The sequence below is a fragment of the Podarcis bocagei genome (genome assembly GCF_964188305.1).
Source record: "Podarcis bocagei genome assembly, chromosome: 2".
In the NCBI taxonomy this organism is placed as follows: domain Eukaryota; kingdom Metazoa; phylum Chordata; class Lepidosauria; order Squamata; family Lacertidae; genus Podarcis; species Podarcis bocagei.
This window is the reverse complement of record NC_138126.1, coordinates 109,874,846-109,899,980: the sequence shown is the minus strand read 5'-3', so window position 1 is coordinate 109,899,980 and position 25,135 is coordinate 109,874,846. Positions and strand designations below refer to the sequence as shown.

The 25,135-nt window shown below is 48.0% G+C and overlaps 1 protein-coding gene across 1 annotated transcript in view; it reads right to left on the bottom strand.

Moving 5' to 3' along the window:
* CACNG4 (calcium voltage-gated channel auxiliary subunit gamma 4) overlaps positions 1-12,455 on the bottom strand; it is a 98,536-nt gene extending 86,081 nt beyond the window's left edge. The window contains exon 1 of the mRNA XM_081181499.1: positions 11,265-12,455. Coding sequence (XP_081037625.1) covers positions 11,265-11,490 — 226 coding nt within the window. The 5' untranslated portion in view covers positions 11,491-12,455. The remainder of the gene's footprint in view (positions 1-11,264) is intronic.
* Positions 12,456-25,135: the final 12,680 nt, after the last annotated feature.

Genomic DNA, 25,135 nt, shown 5'->3' with positions numbered 1-25,135 from the left:
GCCCCCAAAGGGGTAAACATGGTGGTTTTCCATTCATCCCCTTTCCTTATGCGTATCAGGTTGTACGCCCCCCTTAGATCCAGCTTTGTGAAAATCTTTCCCTTCCTCACCATGGTCAAAATATCATCAATTCTGGGCATAGGGAACGCCACCGGTTCAGTCACTGCATTCAGCCGCCTAAAATCACATACAAGTCTCGGCTTGTCCGCATTTTTTTTGTCCACAAAGAACACTGGGCTCCCCCCTGCTGCTTTGGACTCTCTGATGAAGCCTCTCTTCAGGTTCTTGTCAATGAACCCTCGCAACTCCTGCATTTCCCTGTCTGACATGGCATACAACTTGCCCACGGGAAGCTGTGCTCCAGGGAGTAAATTGATCTGACAATCAAAGGGTCTATGAGGTGGTAGTTGGTCAGCTTCCTTCTCGCTGAACACGTCGCTGAGATCTGCATACTGTGGTGGTACCTTCACCTTTCCCATTACTTCAGTCCCTGCTAGGGTGGCTTGGGCCCCTACTGAACCCTTCTCCCCTTTGCAGTGTTCTAGGCAATGTGCTGAACCAAAGGACACCACTCTTTGATGCCAGCCAACCAGCGGATCATGTAGAGCTAGCCAGCTCATTCCCAAAATAATGGGAGCGCCTCCCAGGGTGGCCACATTAAACGCTATCAGTTCTGTGTGCCTCGCCACCCTCATTATCATTGGGACAGTCTGCAAGCGGACTCCTCCTCCCAACAACTCCCTGCCATCAATCGTGGTCACCTGCAGGGGGTTGCTTAAAGGGATGGTCTGTATCTGGTGTTCAGCAACAAACTCCTTGCTCATAAAATTGCAGGAGCTGCCTGAGTCCAATAGCGCCTTTATTTTTAGGGGGTGCCCATTCTGCAGCTCTAGCGACACTTCAATCACTAGAGCAGGTCGAGGAGCTTCTGGCACGGGCACTTTCACTGCTCTTTGGCCTGGCTGCAGTGCCCCAATTGTGGCAACCAGGCGTTGGCTTTTACCTGCTCCGCTCCCCCTTCTTCTCCCCCCTCAACAGCTCCCACCATCCCTTGCCATTCCTTCCTCTGGGGGCAGACTCTGGCAAAGTGGCCTGGCTGTTGGCAGAGATAGCATTTCCGGGGGCCCTTTCCCTCCTTCTTAGCTCCCTCGCTGGTTTTTGAAAATGCGCGCGCGCGCGCTGTTCCGATTTCCATCGGCTCTGCCGGCGGGAAAGCTGGCTCAGGAATGTCTGGAATGCGGAACTCCTTCCAACGTTCCCCTCTCCCTTCCCGCCTCTCCAAGGCTCTTGCCTCCTGCCGCGCTCCTATGGTCAGCGCAGATTTGGTCAGCTGATCCATAGACTCCGCCCTGGGGCTCCGTGCCAGCTCGTCTTTCACCCCCGAAGAAAGACCTTCTTCAAATAGCATTTGAACGGGTGCCGCCGATAAATCCCAACTCAGTCTGTGAATCAGCATGGTAAACTCAGTCCAATATTCACGGACAGATCGACTCCCCTGCTTACAAGCCATTAGCTGTCTGCGCACCACCCCTTCCTCAATATCGCTGGAAAACATGATATCCATTGCACGAAAGAACTTCATTGTGTCCTTTAGTATGTCATTGTGCGTTGCCATTAGGGGTCGCACCCAGTCTCTAGCCCCTTTCTCAAGATGCCCAATTACAAAAGCAACTCGCGATTCCTCATCAGGGAACTCATCGAACTGCACATTAAGGGCATATTGCATCTCTGTCCTAAAAGCATGGTAGTCCTTGGGGTCCCCCCCAAATTTCTGCACCAATCCTGGTACCTTTCTGGGGAATTGAGTGGCTCTCCCCTTCTTGTCTGCATCCTGAGCCCTTCTCTCCTCCAGCCTCGCCGTCTGCAGGGCCAGTTGAACCTCCAACGCTCGGTATCTATCTTCCAAGCTTGGACCAGCTCCAGCCCCTGCTCCTCCGGTTCCGGTTGGTTCGCTCATGATGCCTTCTCTTGCACAGGCAGCGTACAAAGACTGTCGGACTGCTGTGAGGGTTTGATTAGCTGCTTGTGCGTGAAAACGTGCTCCCTCAGAGTTTGTGCGCCCCCACAAACCTCCGTGTGTGACGGAGCTCCTCAGACATGTCTGCTCTAGTCACTAGTAGAGTCCGACAGTGGCTGTCTGCGGAAGCGTTTCCAACAAAGAAGTTCCTTAACGGAAACGCGTCTCCTGGACTCACGGCGTGACAGTTTCCTGCGAGGTATGGGTCTCCCTATGGGAGACTCCGATACCTCCCCACTGTTTTCGCTGGAAGCCTCCCTGAGCCCTCCCTCCTGCTCGCATTCCCTCAGAGACCCACTCCTCCCCCTGCTGGTCCCTGCTTCAGCAGTTGAGTCTCTTTCATCCTGCCTGAGTCCCTCCACCACCTGATGCTCTGATGGCAGTTCCCTGACAGCTAAGCAGCAAATGGCTCCTTAAACCAGGGTTAGTCGCCAAAATGGAATGTCTAGTTGCCATTTGGGGGCCAGGTGGCTCAAAAGTCACGTTTTTTGACTTTTGGTTCCTGAAATTCGTTGTGACTGTGCAGATAAAATATAAGTAACAGAATTCTGCAAGATGTGTTGCTGGTGTGTGAATGCAGGCCAGATCCAAGGATCCCCAGGCGTTCACCTCCAGATGGTTGAGATGCCACATGTCAACTTGGTACCTGGGCATCTTCACTTGGTCACAAGTGGCCAAGGGTGCAAGGGACCCTAGTTACGCCTCTGTAGACTGGGGATACCCAAGTTCAAATCACTACTCAACCATGAAATTCATTGTGTGACCTTCAGCCAGTCATCCTCTCTCAGCCTGAAGTACCATACAGGGTAGCTGTGAGGATGTTATTGGGGGTCAAGACACAGGCGCTGCTTTGAGCTCCTTAGAGGAAAGACAGGGTATATAAGAAACAAATAAACAACAGGTTGGCATGTTGTTTAGGAACCCATTTCCTGATGGTGACAGTCTCGACAGCAGTGCTGCAGTGGGGAACTTGATGTTGCTGGAATACAAGTCCCATTGTCATAACTTTATTCATTTCAAGACTGCAAACTCATGTAAAAAACATATATCTGCAGTGTACAAAACCCCAGCTCAAACAAACAAACAAAAAACCAATTAAATGAAAGCAAAAATACAAGAAAGAAAACAAAGTATAGAAGGGGTCACCTGACAAGAAGATTATAAAAGCAGTAAATCATTTTCATAAGAAAGCCTGCCGAAATAGCCAATAGTCTGAAGTTGGCACCTAAAACTCATTGCAGCTTGATTTCACTAGGCAGGGAGTTTCATAACTCTGGTGCCACCCAAACTAAAAGCACAATTTCTTCTTGAGGAAAGTGACACTGGCAGGCACAGGCAGACTTATTTCAGTCACAAAGATCAGGCAGAGGTATAAGAAATGAAGCGACATTTTAAGTACACAGGCCCCAGACTGTTTAGGACTTTACAGAGCAGTCCAAATATCCTTAGTGTCAAGCTGAGGGTTGGTGGTGGTGGACTGGGCAAGGGAGACCTCCTGCCCAGATTTGAAGCTGGCCTCCGCTTCACTCAGCTCACCAAAGGAGTGGAAGCGCTGGCTGGTGGTAGGGTACCCAGCAGAGGCCAGCGGGTCCCTTAAATGGGGCATCCCATAGGTGGGGAGGGGCTGGACCTTAAAGATAGCTTGGTAGCCTACTGTCACCCAGCAGGCAGCTGAGGTTTGAGAGGGAAACTCAGAACTCCAAGCTTTTTCTTAGCACTTTTTTAGACCTTGCCTATGAGGCAGATTGTTTGGTCAAGAGATGTCAGGGTCCCTAAATCTGCTTGACCTAAACTCCAAGATGGAACGCCTTGAAAACATCTCTGAAGAGGATGGTAGCCAGTGCCCAATAGCTACCAGGCCACAGAAGGCCCAATCCAACATAATCCAGAGCAGGCACCCCAAAACTCGGCCCTCCTGCTGTTTTGGGACTACAACTCCCATCATCCCTAGCTAACATCACCGGTGGTCAAGGATGATGGGAACTGCAGTCCCAAAACAGCTGGAGGGCCAGGTTTCGGGATGCCTAACCCAGAGGACCAAAAATTCCTCACCCCTTGTTAAGGTTACCTGAATGTATACTGTCAACACCGACTTATTTTAGGGTTATTTTAGCTCTGGCTTAAAAATACATTTTTCCGGGCTAGGAGCACAGTTTATACATGAGCTGCTTTTCAACTGTAGATGCTTCTTAGGTGTTTTGACATAAAATGCAGGGGTGGGGGAGGAGTTGGAACAAAATCTCAATAGGAAAATTTAATTTTCCCTCTCCTGTCCACTCTTGATAGGCCCTAATATTAGGGAGGAATCAAAACTGCAGGTTTGTTCTGTGAAGATTTTGCAGCGTGACTAGATGCGAGAATTTAAGAACACAAGAAGAGCCTGCTGGATCAGGCCAATGCTGGATCAGGTCTAATCCTGCATCCTGTTGTCACAGTGGCCAAGCAGATGCATGTGGGAAAACCAGCAGAGTGAGACATGTGTGAGACAGCAGAATGCATCTTTGGCTGAGGAGAAAGGATGGACCTGTATTTCACTACATTCATAGTAATACTAATTTGAATGAAACATCTGAACACATGTTTTCTTTGGTTTGCTGGTCAGATTTTTGGTAGCCTGTTGGACTGACGGAAGTATCTCATCTGGCAGGTTGGATCCTTGGCCCCTAGAGCAAATTTCTTACTGCTCAAGTTTACTCATAAAGTAGATATGTTTAGTGGAATAGACGGCAGTAGCAAGTGCATTTTTCTTAGTTATTAAGAGAAACACCACTGCCAAATTATAAGTAAAAATCATTTATCAGCATCCTTCTATGTTTTTTATTTCCATCTTTGGGAACTCAGTACTAGACAGGCTAGGGAACAGGCTACTAATACCAGGAGTAGCTATAGCCGAGGCTTTGTAGCACTAACTAGAGCAAATCAAACCCAACAGAAAGGAAATCTATTTAAATTTTAACATCTAAGGAAAACCAACCATGTTGGGCATTTGAAAACAGAGACCATTCTATAATGCCGTTATATCATCTTTTTTACTAAAACATTTGGGAATCCTTTGGTTAATTTTTTTTTTTATGCAACAGTTTTCGAACCAATATTTTATAAATGAGGTTAAGAAGCACTTAAACAGAAAATGTCAGTTGGCCTGAAATGAACTTGCATTTCCTGCTGTTATCCAGGTCAATATCAGTTTACCATGCAGTCTGATAAATGTTCAGCTGTTAAGCAGTATTTTTATATTTTAGATGGATCTGCAGGTGAAAATAAGTACATGGCAGAATCCAAAGTATACATACTTAGAAGAAAAGTCCCACTGAAATCAATGAGTCTTGGTTCTGAGAAACATGGCTAGGACCAGGCTGCAAAACTAACAACCCCATGCACAGAAATATAATGGATCTGCAGGAAGTCATTACCAAATCCATAAATCAGGCTACAGTCTTTTACATACCTATGAGTATGCCCCAGTTAACTCAATGGGACTTACTTCCGAGAAGACACACACAGAATTGCAGCGTTAAAAATAATAATCTAGTGTTTGCCAAATCTGAATTTCAAATAAGACATTTCTGAAATTGAATAAAGTTTAACTTGTTTAGATGTTTGTGGAGACTGAACTTCTGCTGCTGATGTCATGTTTACCCATTACTGGGGGAAAATATTGTGACCAAAAAAACAAAACACCACACACCATATGACCTTAAAAGAGTCAGGCGCCATTTGGTGATTAGATTACTGTATATATATGAGTTTCTAACACAGAGCCTGTCTGATGCTGCTTTGCTAAAACCTGTACCTGGACTCTGTACAATCTGTTGGCTGCTATTGAAGTGACTGCAGCTGAAGCTTAGAACTGGTTTCGTGTCCTGGCCGTTTCCAACCTGGCAAGACCCAGGACAAAGCTAACTCCCATTGGATAACTTCTCATTTTACCACAAAGGCATGAATTCACAGAAACGACGCCCCATTTTCCATTTCTCTCAACAGTCAAAAATCCTTGAGATCTGATCATATCTGGTCAAAATCTCTCTTCCTCCCTCTCCAGACTGGAATTTCAAGTTATCTTCCAGCTGAGTGATGTCACTGAAATTTGGGACTGGGGGAGTTAAGAAATGGCACCTGCCAACTGTGAAAACAATGAGCCAAACTCAAATTCCCTTGAATCTGGATATAGTAGATAACGGCTGGCCCTAGCACCAGCATTCCACATCGCCAGGTAGTCTCCACTTCCATTGCCTGCCCTCTCCCAGAACTTATCCCAGCAAAGGTTATGTGGCCTCAGAGAGGGTAGTGGAGGCCTTATGTAGAAGCAGAGGGTCTCTTCAAGACTTGGGTGCTCCTTAGGAACATCAATTGCAACTGTGGGAGCTGGGAAATAGAGTCTGGTAGTTGTTTTTTCCTTTGACATCTGATGGGTGTTCCACAGGGCGGGTGCCACTACCGAGAAGGCCCTCTGCCTGGTTCCCTGTAACTTGGCTTCTCACAGTGATGGAACCGCCAGAAGGCCCTCTGTGCTGTACCTCAGTGTCCAGGCAGAACGATGGGGGTGGAGACGCTCCTTCAGGTATACTGGACACAAGAAACTCCCAGACTCCGGAGTCACAACTGATGCACTGCAAGTGTGCTCAGGCAGCAGCGGAGCATATGCCCGCGCTGCCCAGGGCAGGTGCGCTCCTGAGGGGCGCGGGGTGCCCTCCCAGGCTCAGGATAGCCGCTTGAGTGCACAGAGCGGCAAGCACGCCCCGCAGCCGGGGGTGGAGCTAGCCACCCATGGGGGTGGAGTGAGCCACCAGTGGCAGACATTTGGCGTGTCACCCGCCCGTGACTTCAAAGTCTCTCCCAGCTGTCAAAATGAAGGGGGAAGAGGAAATGCCACTGGCAAAGCGGCACAGATCCCCCTTTCCCCCGACGGCTCAGGGTAGGCTTGGGAGTCGCGGGCGGGTGTCGCGCCAAATGTCACCCCCCCCAGTGAAGACACCCGGGGCAGTCCACCCCCACCGCACCCCCTTCCTCCACCCATGTGCTCAGATCTTATAAATTATCTCTCCACTGCTTAATCACCCCACACCACCCTCCCTCATTGTTGACAGGGTACGACTGGGGAGAGGAGGGTACTAACAGGGAGAGTTGGGGGGAAATTCCTTTGGGGTAGGTCTTCCTGAGTTTTCACCAAAAGTACAGTGGTACCTCGGGTTACATACGCTTCAGGTTACATACGCTTCAGGTTACAGACTCCGCTAACCCAGAAATAGTACCTCAGGTTAAGAACTTTGCTTCAGGATGAGAACAGAAATTGTGCTCCGGCGGCGCAGCGGCAGTGGGAGGCCCCATTAGCTAAAGTGGTGCTTCAGGTTAAGAACAGTTTCAGGTTAAGAACGGACCTCCGGAACGAATTAAGTATGTAACCAGAGGTACCACTGTACAAGGGAAAACCGGGCTACTTAAGAAGGTAAACAAGCAGAAATCCACCCATCTCTACTTTAAATCAAAACTTGTATATATATAGAACGCAGCATTCTTGAATAAATCACAAGCTTTCGGTTTTATGCAGCCTGAATAATCATCTCTCCTGCAGACCAAGGCTACTCCCCTATTGCATGCTTCCTTGGGTATAAAGTTCAGCTGAAGTAAATGTCGCTTCTGAATAAATAAGCTCAGGGATCAATGATGCCTCTAAATCACTGCAGAAAAACACACAGCATGAATAGCGCTTTAGAAGCCCAGCTTAGCCTCCTCCCGAAATGAACGAAGGTCTCTGAACTATTCCTAGCTTTGTTTGTGCTACTGTGTTACCCGTCTGTCATTTAGAATAAGCTGGGGAACCTGGCTTGCAAAGTTTGTGTGTGCTAAGTTGCAACGACTGAATTAGGTGCACTGAAGCTGATATGGCAAGTGCGTTCGCATGGAAAGGAAAGCTGCCCCCCCCCCAGCGCACTCCACTCCATGAGCTAAAGTCAAGTGAAAAGTCAACAGCTTTCCCTTCTAAGCTTCTCTCTTATCTGCCATTCCTCTCTTAACAGGGGAGAAATATTAAGGGCTGCTGGGGTGTGGCGTCTCCTTAAGAAGGAACCCTTTCATGCAGTATTGATGGATATGTGTCGTATTTCCAGGCTAGCAGATACTGCTTCTGTGAGGCTTGCACGGTTTGTCAATGCTGTATTTCCTCAACGTGCCACGTGTTTCCTTGCAAGAAGCATCTCCTGACCACCCAAGGCTTATCTCCGTGCAAGCAAACTTGGAGAGCCTCATTGCAAAGAATGGGCGCGGGGAGTGTTTGAGATTTCAGGCTCCTCCACTCTGTATTATAAGTCAATGGTGGTGGCATCTAGGAGTAGTAGGCACTGCTGGGTGGCTGCTGAAGGCTCCAGGTTCTCAAGGGAGCCCAACTTGTGTTGACCGCTGGACAGCTGTCCCTGGGAAATATGGGACCCAAAGGATGGTGGCGGTGGTGGGGAAGTGTCTCTGTGCCAACTGCAGCAGCAACACACATCCTCCTTCCCATTTCCTTCTCCTCCTGCTCAGATTCAGGTGGCAGGTTTCTGCTGTTCACGTGCTCATCATAGGAGCCAACTCCTAGGGGCCGAGGTCCCATCAGTCCCTCTGATATACAGTGGTACCTTGGGTTAAGAACTTAATTCGTTCTGGAGGTCTGTTCTTAACCTGAAACTGTTCTTAGCCTGAGGTACCACTTTAGTTAATGGGGCCTCCCGCTGCCACCGCACAATTTCTGTTCTCATCCTGAAGCAAAGTTCTTAACCCGAGATACTATTTCTGGGTTAGCAGAGTCTGTAACCTGAAGCGTCTGTAACCTGAGGTACAAATGTAATATTTGATAAATGTTGTGCATGCACTACATTATGTGATTGATTATGCAGGGTGGGGCTTACCTGGGCTGTCCAATATTTTATTCAAGTTGGCACCCCAGTGCCCATAAAAGAGGGATGGATGGATGGAAGAGCAATGGTTAGCTTCTTCCTCTGGGAAGTACAATGGTATGGATTGGATCTGCCTCACCACCCAGAGGGAGATAAGAGAGCACTGGTGTTGAACACATGGGCTTTTTCTGCTGCTTGCCCACTTCTGGGCAGCCTAGCAGGGAGGCCGGGAGTCCATAGGGCTGTCCAGAAAGCACACAAATCCAAACAAAAATGTGGCTGCTCTGTCAGCGCCTCCTCCTTGCTCATCCTGCCCTTTCTCTCCATGCTGAAACACAAACAACTGGACCTCCTGGGCACAGATCCCCACCACGCCACGCTATGCCTAGAGGCAGATTGCGTGGACATAAAAGGGAGAGGAGCGGTTCATGCCCCACCCTCTTGCCAGCTGACCTGCACTTTCTTGCTCTCTCCGGTTGGTGAGGGCTGATCCAGCGAACCCAACTCTCCCAACTGTGGCACCCAGGGCGTAAAGGCAGGGGAGTATGCGATGGTGTAGCCATGACTTCCACTCACTGGTTCGTTGGCTGTGGGCAGCCATCTTGCTCACTCGATTGTACCCTCCCTCTGGGCAAGAGGAAGTAGGGACTGAGTCCACCAACACCAAGCTGCACTCCCTGCCCCCATGTTGCTGCTCAGAGGGGGAAAGAGGGAGGGGGAATAGGGTGAAAAGGCAGAACCAAACCAGCCGCAGCTTCTGCTCCCCTCACACACTATGGGTGGTGCCACAGGGCCCATTCCTCCCCTCTGTGCCACCCAAAGAGAGAGAGAGAGGGCGAGGATATGAGCCAGCTGCAAAGGACAGCTTGCTTCCTCCTCTCCCTTTGCCTTCTTCACCCTGTAACTGGGAGAGGCAGAAGCCAGCCCAATCCTCGCTGCTACCCTGCCCAGAGGGGGTGCTCCTCAGGCAAGTGAGAGGAGCAGCTGTGGCGGCAGTGGCGGCAGCCTCCTCTTGTTCACTCACCCCCCTCTTTCTGGGCAGCACAGTGTGGCGGACTGACTCACAGGCTGGCCCATCCCAACCAACATGCCACTCAGAGGGGAGAAGCTGAAGGTGGCAGCTCTGTGAGTGATCGTCTGCATCTGCCCATTGGCTTATTATCTGATCTCTCTTTCTGGGTTTTATAATGATGGTGGGTGTTGTTGCACCGTGTGTGTGTGTGTGTGTGTGTGTGTGTGTGGCGGGGTGGTGGTGTTGAAACAGCAAGTTCCACTTTCTCTCTCTGGGCAGTGCTATGGGCCCAATCCTCTCCTGTCCATCATGCAACCCAGAGAGAGAGAGAGAATGGGCACCTCTCTGCCACCTGCACTTGGCAGGAAGGTGGGGGAATTTGTGCTGACTGGAAGGTAGCAGGAAAGACAGGGGACCCCTGAAAGACATACTGATAAAGAGTCCCCCATAACCTGGAACTAGCCCGGCATTGTTAAAACGATTGTTTTGTATTTATTTACTCTCATCTTTAAAACATCGACCTGTTAAAGAAAGCGGGCATCTTAAGAAAGCCCCGTTGTAAGTCCCAGATATGTTCTCTAGAAGGGCGGGAGGAACCGCTCTCCCTCCGTCTAGTTCACAGGCACGCATGTACAAATAAAGTGACAGTTCTGCTTTCACAACCCCAGAAAATAGTGCTACCGGAATACTTTCCTCCTCCCCGCCCCCGCCACACACACAGGCACTTTCCCCTCGAAAAACCCCGATCTCTTCCTCCTGTCTGTCTTTCTTTCCCTCCCCGTGTGAGCTGAAGTGCCCCAGGAAAGGGTAACGACTCGGCAGCGCTGGGCTGGAGAGAAGCAGACACCCAGGGCTAAGCATCACCTCCCTATGTCCGGTTCCCATAGCAATCAGAGAGACACCGGTTGCCAAGGCAACAACGTCCTCCCTCCCAGACAGTATCAGATCAGAGGTACCAACTCGGCTGCGGCCGGCTGCATCTGGAGGGGAGGGTGTGTGGAGGAGAGGAGGGTGTGTACTAGGGCGCGCGGCGTGGGGGGGGGGAGACATAGAAAGAGGAGAAGGATGTGGCTGGGGAACTGCCGGCACCAAACCCTCGCCTGTCAGACGGCGAACGCTCCCAGGAACCGTCCGCACATCCTCCTGTTTCGAGTGAAAGCGTTCCATTGTTTCTCGCCCGCCACTCCAAGCCGCGGAAGTTGGACACTTTCCCCGAATCTTTTCTTTGTTTCGCGACGCCTGCTTCTTTCCAAGCGACGCGCGCTCGCGCGGTCGCGCACGCACACAGGCAGCCGAGAGCCCTCTCCACCCTCCGTCCACCACGCCCCACAGAGCTCAAGCCTTCCCAACCCCGGCTTGCTACCTTCAATACAGCAGATCCTCCAGAGCCCGGAGTGGGTGAGGTCCCCCTTGAGTTTCTTGGGTTGGCTTGGCGACGTCTCGTCCGTGGTGATGTTGGTCCCGTTGCAGATGTTGGCGCTCGAGTACAGCCAGTAGTCGGTGCCGATGGCGATGGTCATGAGGCTGAAGGCGGCGAAGGCACCCACCGTGGTCAGCAGCAACTGGACCCCACGGTCGCACCACACCATGGTGCTTCATACTCCCCCCGACGGGCTCAGGGGGCAGCGGCAAGAGACAGACGCAGCCGAGCACTGCCTTCCCCCCACCGCGCCCGAGCGGCGGCTTCCCCTCCTTCTTCCCCCTCCTCCGGCTCCCCCTCGCCTCCCTCCTTCCATCGACGCAGATCGCAGCTAGGAAGCCAAGACATGGGCGGAGGGGAGGGGGCGAGGAGACAGGGGAAAGGCGCGCCCAGAGGCTCGAAAGGAAAAAGAGGAAAGAAGAAGAAGAAAAGAAAAGAAAGAAAGTGCTCCTGCAAAAGCTCTCCGCCTCCGGGGGCGCGAGGAACAGCGGCTGCTCCGCCAAGCCCCCTCGGGCGGCGCTGGGTCGGGGCGCTCCCTCGCCTGGCCGCGGGCGCTCTCCCCAGCGTGCTGCGCGCACGGCGGCACCCGCCACAAATCGCCTCTTCCCGCCGCCTCAACTCCGCCAAGGAGGAGGTGGGGCGTCTCCGAGGGCTCTCGGGAGGCGTCCCCTCCCCGGCTCAGGCTCCGCCTCCCCCCCCCGCCCCACAGGTGCTGGGCAAAAAGCCCCCCACGCGCGACTGGAGGGGTGAGAAGCGAGCGCGAGTTTGGCTACGCGCGCGCCAACACCTCTCCAAAGAGCAGCCCTCGAGGCGCTCGCCTCTAAGGGTGAGTCGACGGAAGGAAATCTTTCTAGGCGGAGGAGACATAAAGGGAGAGGGCAAGTAAGATGAAGGATTTTTTCCCCCTCCCGCGAAAGGGAGGCAGTTTTTCAGGAAACAGGTGGCAGCCTAGTTTCGGCGAGTTCTAGGAAACTGTTTCAGGACTGCACCGTTGTGACTCCGAAATTTGGAAAGGGTACTCTCCTTCAGGCGCGGGACTTGACGCGCACCTAGACTGTGCCTGGGCGCTGCTCATTTTCAACTGAAAGACAATTGCGCTAAAAGTTTGAGAGGAAGCAGGTGTGCTTGGCTGCTGGCACTTAGTGGCCAGTTTGGTACCCGGTTTTCATTTTCAAAACAGTGCACTGTATACATATAACATCCACTGTGTATATACATCATCATCATCATCATCATCATCATCATTTCATTATTTATACCTCGCCTATCTTGCTGAGTTGCCCCTGCCCCTGCAGCTTCCAAGACATATAAAGACATAATAAAACATGACACACTTCCCTATGCTGAGCTGCCCTCAGATGTCTTCTAAAAGTTGTATACAGTGGTACCTTGGGTTAAGAACTTAATTTGTTCTGGAGGTCTGTTCTTAACCTGAAACTGTTCTTAACCTGAAGCACCACTTTAGCTAATGGGGCCTCCCACTGCCGATGTGCCGTCGGAACACAATGTCTGTTCTCATCCTGAAGCAAAGTTCTTAACCCGAGGTACTATTTCTGGGTTAGCGGAGTCTGTAACCTGAAGTGTATGTAACCTGAAGCGTATGTAACCCGAGGTACCATTGTAGTTCTTTATCTCCTTGACATCTGATGGGAGGGCGTTCCACAGGGAGGGCACCATTGCTGAGAAGGCCCTGTGTCTGGTTCCCTGTAACTTCACTTCAAGAAGTGGGGGACAGCCAGAAGACCCTTGGAAGACCTCAGTGTCTGGGCTGAATGATGGGGGTAGAGATGCTCCAAGGCCATTTAGGGCTTTAAAAGTCAACGCCAACACTTTGAATTGTCCTCAGGAACGTACCAGGAGCCAGTATAGATACTTTGGGACTGGTGTCATGCATGACTTCTTCCAAAGACTTTTTGTGGGTTGTAGTTTGTTACGGGTGCTGGGAATTACACCTCCGGGAGCAGCGAACAACAGTTTCCAGGATTCTTTGCAGGGCGAGTGCTGTGCTTTAGATGCATGGTGTGTATACAGCAAGAGGCGAGTTGGGTGTCAGCAAGAGAAATTCTTTTACTAAATGCAACACAAGGAAACAAGGAATGGTGCTAGTCTGAAATCAGGACGTTGAGAAGTGACATCCCCCATAGCTTACATAGCGAAAGAAACTACAGTGGTACCTTGGTTCTCCTCCAAACTTAATCCGTTCCGGAAGTGCGTTCCAAAACCAAGCCATGCTTTCCCATAGAAAGTAATGCAAAATGGATTAACCTGATCCAGACTTTTAAAAACAACCCATAAAACAGCATTTTAACATGAATTTTACTATGTAACGAGCCCATTGATCCATAAAATGGAAGCAATAATCAATGTACTGTACTATAAAATAAACAAGACAGTATTGTAGATGATAAAAATAAATAAATTATTACCTGCACCGATGATAGTCATTGTTTGGATGAGGGGCTTTTATCCATTTCTGCAGTCACACAATCAATCAATCAATCAATCAATACCTGAACTAGTTTCCACACAGTCACAAAAACAAATTAATCAAAAGAGCCTCAAAACCAAAAAAACCCAACAACCGCAAAATAAATAGCAAAAACAAAAGTGCCAAACTTAATCCGTTCTGGAAATCTGTTTGACTTCCGAAATGTTCAAAAACCAAGGCACAGCTTCTGACTGGTGCAGGCGCCCCGGAAACAATAGCCGACAGCTGCATCAGATGTTTAGCTTCCAAAAAATGTTCGAAAACCGGAACACTTACTTCTGGGTTTTCGGTGTTTGGGAACCAAGGTGTTTGAGTACCAAGGTGTTTGAGAACCAAGGTACCACTGAAATGTGCTTCACAACTAAGGGCAGCTGCCATACTCCACATTTGAATGAGATGCCTAATGCTGGATGCCCTTGCCTTCAGCATAGCACACCCTTTACATGCTTGCTTCTGGGAACTTTGCAAAGGTTTTCCTATGCAAACCTTTGTGGACCGGATGTTTTCCAAGTTGAGGTGAGACTGCCCTGCATGTGAAGAGACTGGATATCTTCATTTACATTTGGCAAAGGCCTGATTTCTAAGGGACAAGCGGTGCCTTAGCAAGACAACTGGAGAAGTGGAGCAATTGCAGAAAATGAGTGGAAATGATAACGCTTCCTTGCTCCCCACACATAACTGTTCTTGAGAGAGGAATATGAAAATCTAGCCGGTAGATGACCTCCAGCTGCTCAGTCCTGGAAGAAAGGGGATGCAAAAGCGGTAGAGTCTAATTTTTTGAAATCTCTTTGGTAAATGAGCAGGAAGGAAGAGGGAGAGGGAGAGGAAGAGAATCCACTGAACTAGTTTGTAAAGTGTGCCATGTGTCAGGAAGCAGCGAAGCTGCAAAAGATTGCAACAAGGGAAAGAAGACGGTGTTGTCTCACCTGTGACGTCTGGAATGATACTGTAACTGAGTATGATTTTGCTGTATTTCATTGGTGTCATTGACCTCCCATTTGATGATGGTGATTAAATTTATTAACTATCCTTCAGCATCAGATCCCAAAGTTGTGCGCAACCATTTAAAACCAAGTATTAAAAGCGGTTAGATTACAGTTACAGGAATAAAAGGTAAAGGGACCCCTGACCATTAGGTCCAGTCGTGGCAGACTCTGGGGTTGCAGAGCTCATCTCGCTTTATTGGCCGAGGGAGCTGGCATACAGCTTCCGGGTCATGTGGCCAGCATGTCTAAGCGGCTTCTGGTGAACCAGAACAGTGCACGGAAACGCCGTTTACCTTCCCGCTGGAGCGGTACCTATTTATCTACTTGCACTTTGATGTGCTTTCAAACTGCTAGGTTGGCAGGATAAGGCCCGAGCAACGGGAGCTCACCCCGTCACGGGAATTTGAACTGCCAACCTTCTGATCGGCAAGTCCTAGGCTCTGTGGTTTAACCCACAGTGCCACCCACGTCCCCAATCACAGAAATACGGTGGGCCTATTGAGGTTGGATGGCCATCTGTCATGGATGCTTTAGTTTAGGTTTTTTGCATTGCAGGGGGTTGGACTAGATGACCCTTGAGTCCCTTCCAACTCTATGATTCTATGAAAACACAACTTGCGTCTCAGGAGCCAGAGTAATGAGGTGCCTCTTCAGCATTCACTGAAAGGTGAATATTGCAGGTGCCGTTCTCTTCCGTATTTCCATGGATGTTCTCAGGAGAAACCTTGCAGACTTCAGAGATCACTGAAAGCCAACCACAGGCTCAGTGGTTGGGGTGTCTACCATCTGACAGCATCACACAGGCACCTCCACTCGCTACTGCCTGGCAACTTCACCCCTGGCTTGACAAGTTTCCACCCATGAATATCCACTGGTTCATCCATTCACCCTGGAGGGTGACCTCCCTCACACCCTGAATATGTAATTCCCAGGCACACCACATATGGAGGGGTGAATTGTGCCACCCCCTGAATGCACACAGACACATGAGTCACCTCAAGCACATTTGAAACTCCCCATTCACGTGCACGCAGACACATTCCACTCATCAGCCACTCTCTTTTGTTTACATACAAACCCCGGCTTCAACACACAAATATCCACACAGCTTCTGTCAACAGGCTTCCAAAGGTGAATTTAAACCAGCTTCCACCCACAGATATCAGCCTTGCGGCATCCAGCAACATCCAAATGCAAACTCCACTGGCTTCCACCCACCAGTATCTGCCAGTTTCCACCATCAGGCACCATCCAGCTTCAGACTGTGTAGATCAGCCAACTTCAAGCCACAATCACACAAAGCAAATGAACTTACCTTCTCATTGTTCCATAGCATCTTGCTGCTATAGATGGTCACCTTGTCTGATGTGGAAGGAGACCACCCAGAGCTTAATGCCATAGCTGTTGCCCACTGTCTTCTCTTTGGGAAAGAGAAAGGCTTCTGCCTTGGCTTACCCCTTGGCCGCTCAAGTGTCCGCTCAACTGCCACGGGCTTTTGTGACATCACAGGCAGCCCATAGCCAATGGCAGCAGCTGGGGAGGCATCATCATCAACTGCCTCAGCCCTCACAATGGTGGGCGCAGCTCAGCAGCTATTTGTCCCTTTGCTGGGCTGTTATTACAAAGATTTAGGGGCCACTCTTCATCTGTACTCATACCAGAGAAAGGCACACCATAATCCCAGGGAATAGAGAACCATTTTCACCCTGATGGCTGTTCTCCCCTCTGGGCAAGGTTCCAGAGGCCACTTTCAGGGTAGTGGGGGCAGGCAGGGGGAGAAAGGAATTGAGCATCAAATGTGACTCTTGTGTTTGATACAGGGTGCTCCATTTCAGAGGTTCCTACACTAAACTCCACTGTCTCCTGCCAGTTAAGTGGAAAGCATAGTCACGGTTGAAAGAAACATCACAGCCAGGCCAAAGCTGTGTATTGAGGGGGATGTGTATTGCGGAAAGTCCCAAGGGCCAAACAAGAACCTTACACTTGGGGAGGAAGAATTGGTAAAGGCACTCTTGCCACCAGGTGTTTTGTGATATGGGGGTGGAGGTGGGCTATGGGGGTCAGGAATCATTCACAGAATTGCTGGAACAATATAGCCTGATGTGCTTAATGTCTGGATGGCTGAGCCCCCATACATCTAGATGGCTGGGCCCCCAGATGTCTAGATGACCGGACCCCCTGGTGGGCCCCAGACAGGCACCCAGGCATCTAGATGGCTGGACCCCCAGTTGTCTAGACGGCTGGGCCCTGATGATCTCCCAGATGTTTAGACGACTGGGCCCCCAGCTATCTAGCTGGCCAGGCCCCTGACAGTCTCCCAGATGTCTAGACAGCTGGACCCCCAGACATCTAGCTTGCCAGGCCCCTGACGGTCTCCTAGATATCTAGGCAGCTGGGCCCCCAGACATCTAGTTGGCTGGGCCCCAGATAGGCCCCCCGATGTCTAGATGGATGGTCCCCCAGACATCTAGCTCTTTAGCCAGCTCATCCTAGCTCTCTAGCTAGCTCATCCCAGCTCTCTAGCCATCTTGCCAGCTCATCCCAGTTCATCCCAGTTCATCCCAGCTCTCTAATTCTCTAGCTCATCCTAGCTATTTAGCTGATCCCAGTTCACCCCAGCTGCACCAGTTTGTAGTCAATCAGACAACACTGGGTTTTGGGGTGTCTCTATGGCCCCCAGTTTCTGTGTCAATTACTCAGTTTGGAGGGCTGTGCAGAAAGTGGGGCTTGCGTCATAAAACGGCACAAAATCAGCACACCACTTCTGGAGTCAATCGGACAACATTGGAACTTCTGGCATTAACTTGTGACTCCTAATTGCTTTGTCAATTATTCCGTTTGGGGTGGTGGTGGTGGCCCAAAATGCAGAGTCTCAGCACAAAGCTAGCACCAAACTTTGGCATCAGGTTTTTTTTTTGGGGGGGCCTGGAATTTCAGAGTCGCACATTAATGAAGCTGTATATTTTGGGGGGTGAGGTGGGGGAGTGTCAGGAAAAGGTCTGTCATGTGGCAGAGCCCCGTGGAAGAAATTTTCAAGTGTTGTTCATCTTTCTTTTCTGAGGTCTGAGCGCAGTGAAGTCATACGTCAATCAGGGCTTTACTCTGTTACAAATAATATGAATGAAAGGTATTGCAGTTTGGCAAACGCATTTAGATTGAGTGACTATGGCAACGTGCCATATCTGAGTCTGAATCAGAGAGCAGGAGTGTTAGCAGTGGAGCTCCGTTAGAAATTATAATGATACTGTCTCCATAGAGCAGACAGAATCTGTAACAGGTTTTCACAAACACAGATACTCCAGGTTTCAGCTTGATAATAGTCTTTCCTCTTGTTGAAGTGGTTGACCTTTGATTAACATTTATCTCGTTCAATGTGCGGCACTTTTGATTCAAAACATGCCTTTGAATATTTGACTTCAGCCTTATTTCTCGACACCATCTCATATGCAGTAACTTGCAGATCACCACAGGGAAATATGCAGAAATAACACAAAGGCTGTGGCCACACATAAGGTTAAACAAAGGTTTAGCGCTGCTCGGAGAAGCCCCCGTGAGTTCGAGCAAAGCATCAGTGCCCCCAGGTTCCCGCAAACATTGGTAAAACACCAGACCAAAAAGAATCTTAGTGCAATCATTGGGAGCAATTCAAGGAGATGGTTCCATCAGCACAAGCATTCCTGCTTGCCAGAGAGAATGATTTCCTTTCTTCTCCCCTCATGTACTGCTCAACCCTCTGGAGCAGATTAAAAAATTTATTTTAAAATATTTTTAGGACACCTACTCTTGAGAGTCCCATGGACTGCAAGAAGATCAAACCTATCCATTCTTAAGGAAATCAGCCCTGAGTGCTCACTGGAAGGGCAGATCATGAAGCTGAGGCTCCAATACTTTGGCCACCTCATGAGAAGAGAAGACTCCCTGGAAAAGACCCTGATGTTGGGAAAGATGGAGGGCACAAGGAGAAGGGGACGACAGAGGACGAGATGGTTGGACAGTGTTCTCGAAGCTACCAGCATGAGTTTGACCAAACTGTGGGAGGCAGTGGAAGACAGGAGTGCCTGGCGTGCTCTGGTCCATGGGTTCATGAAGAGTCAGACACGACTAAACAACAACAACATATATGAATAAAACTAACTAACAACAAATTTATTATTTATATGCCGCCCCATCTGACTGGGTTCCCCCAGCCACTCTGAGCAGCTTCCAACAAATAAAAACACAATAAGACATCAAAAATTTAAAACTTCCCTGAACTGGGCTGCCTTCAGATGTCTTCTAAATGTCATATAGTTGTTTATTTCCATGGCAACTGATTGGAGGGCGTTCCACAAGGCTGGCACCACTACTGAGAAGGCCCTTTGCTGGGTTTCCTGTAACCTCACTTCTCTCAGTGAGGGAATCTGCAGAAGGCCCTCAGAGCTGGACCTCAGTGTCCGGGTTTATGCAGTAAAAAATAAATTTACAATTCCTAACAATTATAAAATAGAATACAAGGCAAAATTTTTCAATAAAACCCAAAACTTCACAGAAAAACATCAGTAGTAATACACCCCTAACCCCGAAATAAAACACACTTTTCACATGTCCATCATCCCAAAGGAGCACGACAGCCACGTAAGATATCACTCATTAAGACATTGCCTATTTTGTGATTTTAAATCCCTGCTGGCATTCACTCACCAAAGAGTACCCACAAACCTTACCTTGCGATGCCACAAGGATTAAACCTGGGATATTTTGCACACAGAGCATGTGCTCTACCAATGGGCCCATCTCAAGTGTGAAAAATTCTTACCAAACCAGAGTTCTGCACTGATATTCTTAATAACGTCATAGATTAAGACTTGTCGTTTTACAAACAGCTAAAGGTAAAGGGTAAAGGGACCCCTGACCATTAGGTCCAGTCGTGGCCGACACTGGGGTTGCGGAGCTCATCTCGCTTTATTGGCTGAGGGAGCTGGTGTACAGCTTCCAGATCATGTGGCCAGCATGACTAAGCCGCTTCTGGCGAAGCAGAGCAGCGCACGGAAATGCCGTTTACCTTCCTGCCAGAGCGGTTCCTATTTATCTACTTGCACTTTGACGTGCTTTCAAACTGCTAGGTTGGCAGGAGCAGGGACTGAGCAACAGGAGCTCACCCCGTCGCGGGGATTCGAACCGCCGACCTTCTGATCGGCAAGTCCTAGGCTCTGTGGTTTAACCCACAGCGCCACCCGCGTCCCTTTACAAACAGCTAGTTCTTTCCAAAACCAGACACATCAAAGCATCTCAGTATGTTGAAGCAATAAGAAGGTTGCTAATACTGTACTGATCAATGTATTTTCTTAGGAAGCTTATACCGTACTTTATAAGACCATAGATATCTGAAGACCACTGACTTGAGGAATGCTGCTGGCCATGTTCCTCAAATTTGTTCTGGATTAACCAGTTGCACTGGTTTTATTGCAGGATATACCCACCACCCTCTAATTTAGAGATTTAGATTCATCTCTTTGGCACATACTCTAGGGCTTTGTGTACTCTGTGCTGGGGGGGGGGGGAAGAGTCAGAAATCTGTGCCAGAGTAGCTTAAGCTTGCGCCAATAGAAGTGAAATTTTGTGACCTGTATATAAATTATCCACATTAAGCAAATATGCATGTATTTGCTAATTCTGCCAGTAAGAGGGATGGGCACAGAGCTTTGCAGGCAATGAGAAGCTCATTCTAATTAACTAGGGTCACTTGCAGATGACTTGTCTACTGAGCATTCGTCCTGATTTGTTTGCACAAAGTTTGCAGGGAAGTTACATGATGGCAGCTGTTTATGGAAAAGTCATTCTGATTTGTATGTAGGGAAGTTATGCAATTTCTGTATTTATAACAATAAGTATACGTCAGTATGTCATTAAAAAATATCAAAGTGGCTTGCAATAATATCTATAATAAAAACACATAACTAACCTGAGACCATGAACTATGGAAAGAAGTTTTCTTAATTGCCTGCCATACTGTATGGCTTACCATGACATGCAAACATGGACATTTTGTCTGGATCATGGGACCACTGGTTAGTTTTTTTTTTTTTTGGGGGGGGGGGGGCTTCCTGGCAGCCTCCTCTTCATTGACTGCTGTTGTTCACCTGAGTGTTTTCTGTGTGTGTGAGAGATGAGATGGCTATGGTATTGAAAGGAGAGCAAAAAAATACTTTTAAATATTCAGAATAACTGTCTCCTACTCTCAGCCATTTGTCACACATTAACTGGTGGAATTATCTCCCAACAAGATGTTACATACAGCTTTTCTTCTCTCAGAGCTTAAAGGGGATATGTCCAGAAAATTTCCTGAAAGATACTTTTGTGCAAGGCATTGCTAGAATAAAGAACGGACTTCTCTTCCCTCCCCTCCCTCCACCTGAATAGAAACCATTGCTTCCTCAAATAAAGCTTTTGATGTCGATATAGTCTGGCCATCATCAAAGGCTAAGATTGTAATGTCTCACTGCTTTCCCCCACCCCTTCCTACTGTGCCCTTTCCAAGCTTTTAGCTGTATGTCCCTGCTGTGTGCATGTGTGAATTAAACATCTAAGAATGCCCCGAAGCTGTAAGCACATCAGTGTAATTGATTATTGTCATCTCCTATGGGCTTTGATATCTTTCCTATCTAATTTTATGCCACTTATTAGGAAATAAATCATCCTTAAACACTTTATTCTAATTATACTGAGCATAAAGAGATGAAAAATGTGTTTTATGTCTCACATACTACAGTATTAGACTAGACTACTTTTACTTCTGTAATGACATAAATAAGCTATTCCGAAGCAGTTAGCAAATTAACAATTTCAGCACATTTCCAGTAAGGATATGAATGGAAGAGATGAAAGATTATTCTAGTTATTCGTATGCTGCCTAAAAATTGGTTGGAATTGACTACTGCATGTAACGTTCAACTACCTGACAATCTCAACTTTTGTAGAAAAAGCAAAACCATGCCTCCAGGTTTCTAGTCCTTTGGTCTGCAAGGGGTTTCAAATAGTATGGGCAATGCCTAATGCAGCCACAGGTGAGTTCATATGTCACAGTTTGTTTGTTTTTTGATAGGAGGAGGAGCAACTACTCTTGCTCCACTGCTGTTTCTGTGCAGTGTATGTGGTTTATAAACACATAAGACTTAGTTGTGAGTAGGGATGGGGGAAGAAATTAGATTCAGTTCACATTTAAAGGCGAACTTACAATAAGCAAACCGAATGGCAGCTATCCTTTGAAATTCACCCTTATCCAAACATTGTAATACACTTCTCCAGCCAAGCAAAGTGTACCAAAATGAATACATTAGGGTAAAGTGTGCAAATAAATGTGTGTATATTTAGGGAAATTGCAATGTAAAAATATGTATATTAGGGGAAATTGCATATCCAGATGTGTATAGTAGGAGAAATGTTCACAAGAATACTAACAAGTTTCCATGAGGACTTTTTTTAAAAAAAGTATAGATATAGAAATGCAGAGAAGCAAACTAAATTTGCAAATAATGAGATACTGAGAGAAACCAAAATGGACAGATCTGCCCATTCCTAATTCCTACAAAATATATGGAAGAACCAACTGCTTCCTCTCTTCTTCCCCCATGGTTCTCCAAGGATAGGGGAGGCCTTCTTATTCCTCCTTTTCATACAGGTAGCCCAAGTCAAATGAGGCTGGCAACAACATGTTGAAAGGGGTGGATCCCACCTTCTTGAATCTCCCAGTGTACTTGGTTTGGGATGTAAAGGTAAAGGTAAAGGGACCCCTGACCTTTAGGTCCAGTCGCGGACGACTCTGGGGTTGCAGCGCTCACCTTGCTTTATTGGCTGAGGGAGCCGGTGTACAGCTTCTGGGTCATGTGGCCAGCATGACTAAGCCGCTTCTGGCGAACCACAGCAGCGCACGGAAACGCCATTTACCTTCCTGCCAGAGCAGTACCTATTTATCTACTTGCACCTTGATGTGCTTTCAAACTGCTGGGTTGGCAGGAACTGGGACCGAGCAACGGGAGCTCACCCCGTTGCAGGGATTCAAACCACTGAACTTCTGATCAGCAAGCCCTAGGCGCTGTGGTTTAGACCACAGCGCCACCCACGTCCCTGGTTTGGGATGGGGCCAACTCAATTCAGTGGTTCCAGTGGATGGACAGGGCAGCAAGCACCATCTCCCATGCACATCTGTGCAGGAGCCATTTTCCTACCCTCCCCTCTCATGCGCTTTCCCCGTACTTCTGGGCCAATTACACTAAACGCTTTATTTTATAATGATGTTAGATGAACCTTACCAACACAGGGGACAACCAATAGCACTCCTGTACATGACCTCAGTGATCGAGCTGGATATAAGTGTTTAGCAGCCCCTTTGACACCTTGGACCTAAGCTGAATGGGGCCCATATGTCTAAGAATTCTAGAATCAAACCTGTAACTTCACAGCTCATCCCTAAACCCTTTCAAAAAGATGATCTGTTGCACTGACTACCTATACTGACAGAAGCTGATTTTAGTGACAAGTTTCGTATATTCATGTGGGGAGACCCAACCATTTCATATTTGAATTTTCAGGCTGGATACACTGGCTGGACCTGTTGGCTTGTTTGTTTTTAATTTGTTGGTTTGCCATCTCTCATCGCTTCTATTTGACGGGTTCTTTGAGTCCCTTCCTGAGGGGAGGCGCAAAGGAATAAGTTGCTGAGGCGGAAGTATCTGTCCGAGATCTTCTGCTGCCAAAGCTGCCACAAAGAATTCATTCAGCTTCTTTGCAATCTCCCTTCAGTAATAGTTTCACTCAAGTGTCATCTAGTGGCGCAAGAGTCTCCCTAGCTCAGGCTTCCTCCACCTCGGCCCTCCAGATGTTTTGAGACTACAATTCCCATCATCCCTGACCACTGGTCATGCTAGCTAGGGATCATGGGAGTTGTAGGCCAAAAACATCTGGAGGGCCGAGGTGGAGGAAGCCTGGCCTAGCTGGTTTTCTGCTTCTGATATAGTTAAGTAAGTTTCTGTTGTCTGTTTTCATGTTTATTTGTTGTTTGCTCCTTGAAGTCTTGTTTGCATTATTACCAACAGAATTTGTGCTCTTCCATTTATTCCTTATTTGGTGAGCAGATCAGATTTTATTTTATTTTTTAAAAAAGAAGTCTAATTCTCTGAAGCTTCCTTAACTCTCCTCGTTAACCACACCAGCATCCCTTCAATACTTTTTGTTACATTTCCTAATCTTAGGTATACATTCTATCTTGACATGGTTTTAAATAACTTCCACCCATCTTGAAGAGCTTTGGCCCTCTTAGCTCTCCCGTTCAACTTTCCTTTTAGCAAATCTGCTCATCTATAAAAAAGATTCCTCTTTTGAAAGTAAACGTGACCCTGTTGTACCTTTTGACAACTTAACCATTCACACGTATATGTTGGAATTGACAGCACTGTTGTCAACTATTCCTGGGAGGTTTAACAAGGCTTAGATCACACACCAGAACCAGGGCACAACTCAGTATTCAGCTGAGAATCACCTCTCCACTAGCTGCCTCCAAGGCAAATTGTTTTTTAGGGTACAGTCATTTCTCATATCTAGAAACTGTTTCCATTTCGGAGGGGTAATTACATGTCTCCGTTGCTAATTTACTTTTCTAATTAACTTGCTTTCCTAATTTCCACAGCATTTGTGGAAGTGAACTACAGTATTATCTCTTTCATGTGCCTTGTCGTTCCTTGAAAATAATGCTGAGTGCATCCTCCGAAAATAAGATTGGGGAACTTCAGCCCAGGGACCAAGTTTAATCTTCCAGGCCCCTTTATCTCCCCCTCAGAACTCTCCCCAGGCCAACTGCTGCTCTCTAGGCCACATGCCTCACTGACCCACTAAAAAACATTTTTATTGGTTTTTAAATAAATGCAATAACCATTAAACACTTATCCGGCAGTACATCTAAGGAGGGTGTGTGTTTTGTGATTCAAGCACCCGCCACCTGCCTGGGGATAAGAAAGACACATGGACACAGTTAATGGGCTAAAAAAGGCCACAACTTTATTGATTACAGCATGTGAGAGGTACAGTGGTACCTCGGGTTAAGTACTTAATTTGTTCCAGAGGTCCATTCTTAACCTGAAACTGTTCTTAACCTGAAGCACCACTTTAGCTAATGGGGCCTGCTGCTGCTGCTGCACCGCCAGAGCACGATTTCTGTTCTCATCCTGAAGCAAAGTTCTTAACCTGAAGCACTATTTCTGGGTTAGCGGAGTCTGTAACCTGAAGCGTATGTGTGTCTGGTGAGATGCTCAGTCATTGCTGTATGCCAGGTATTATATCCCCATATGTTCCGGGGTAGTTCACTCTGG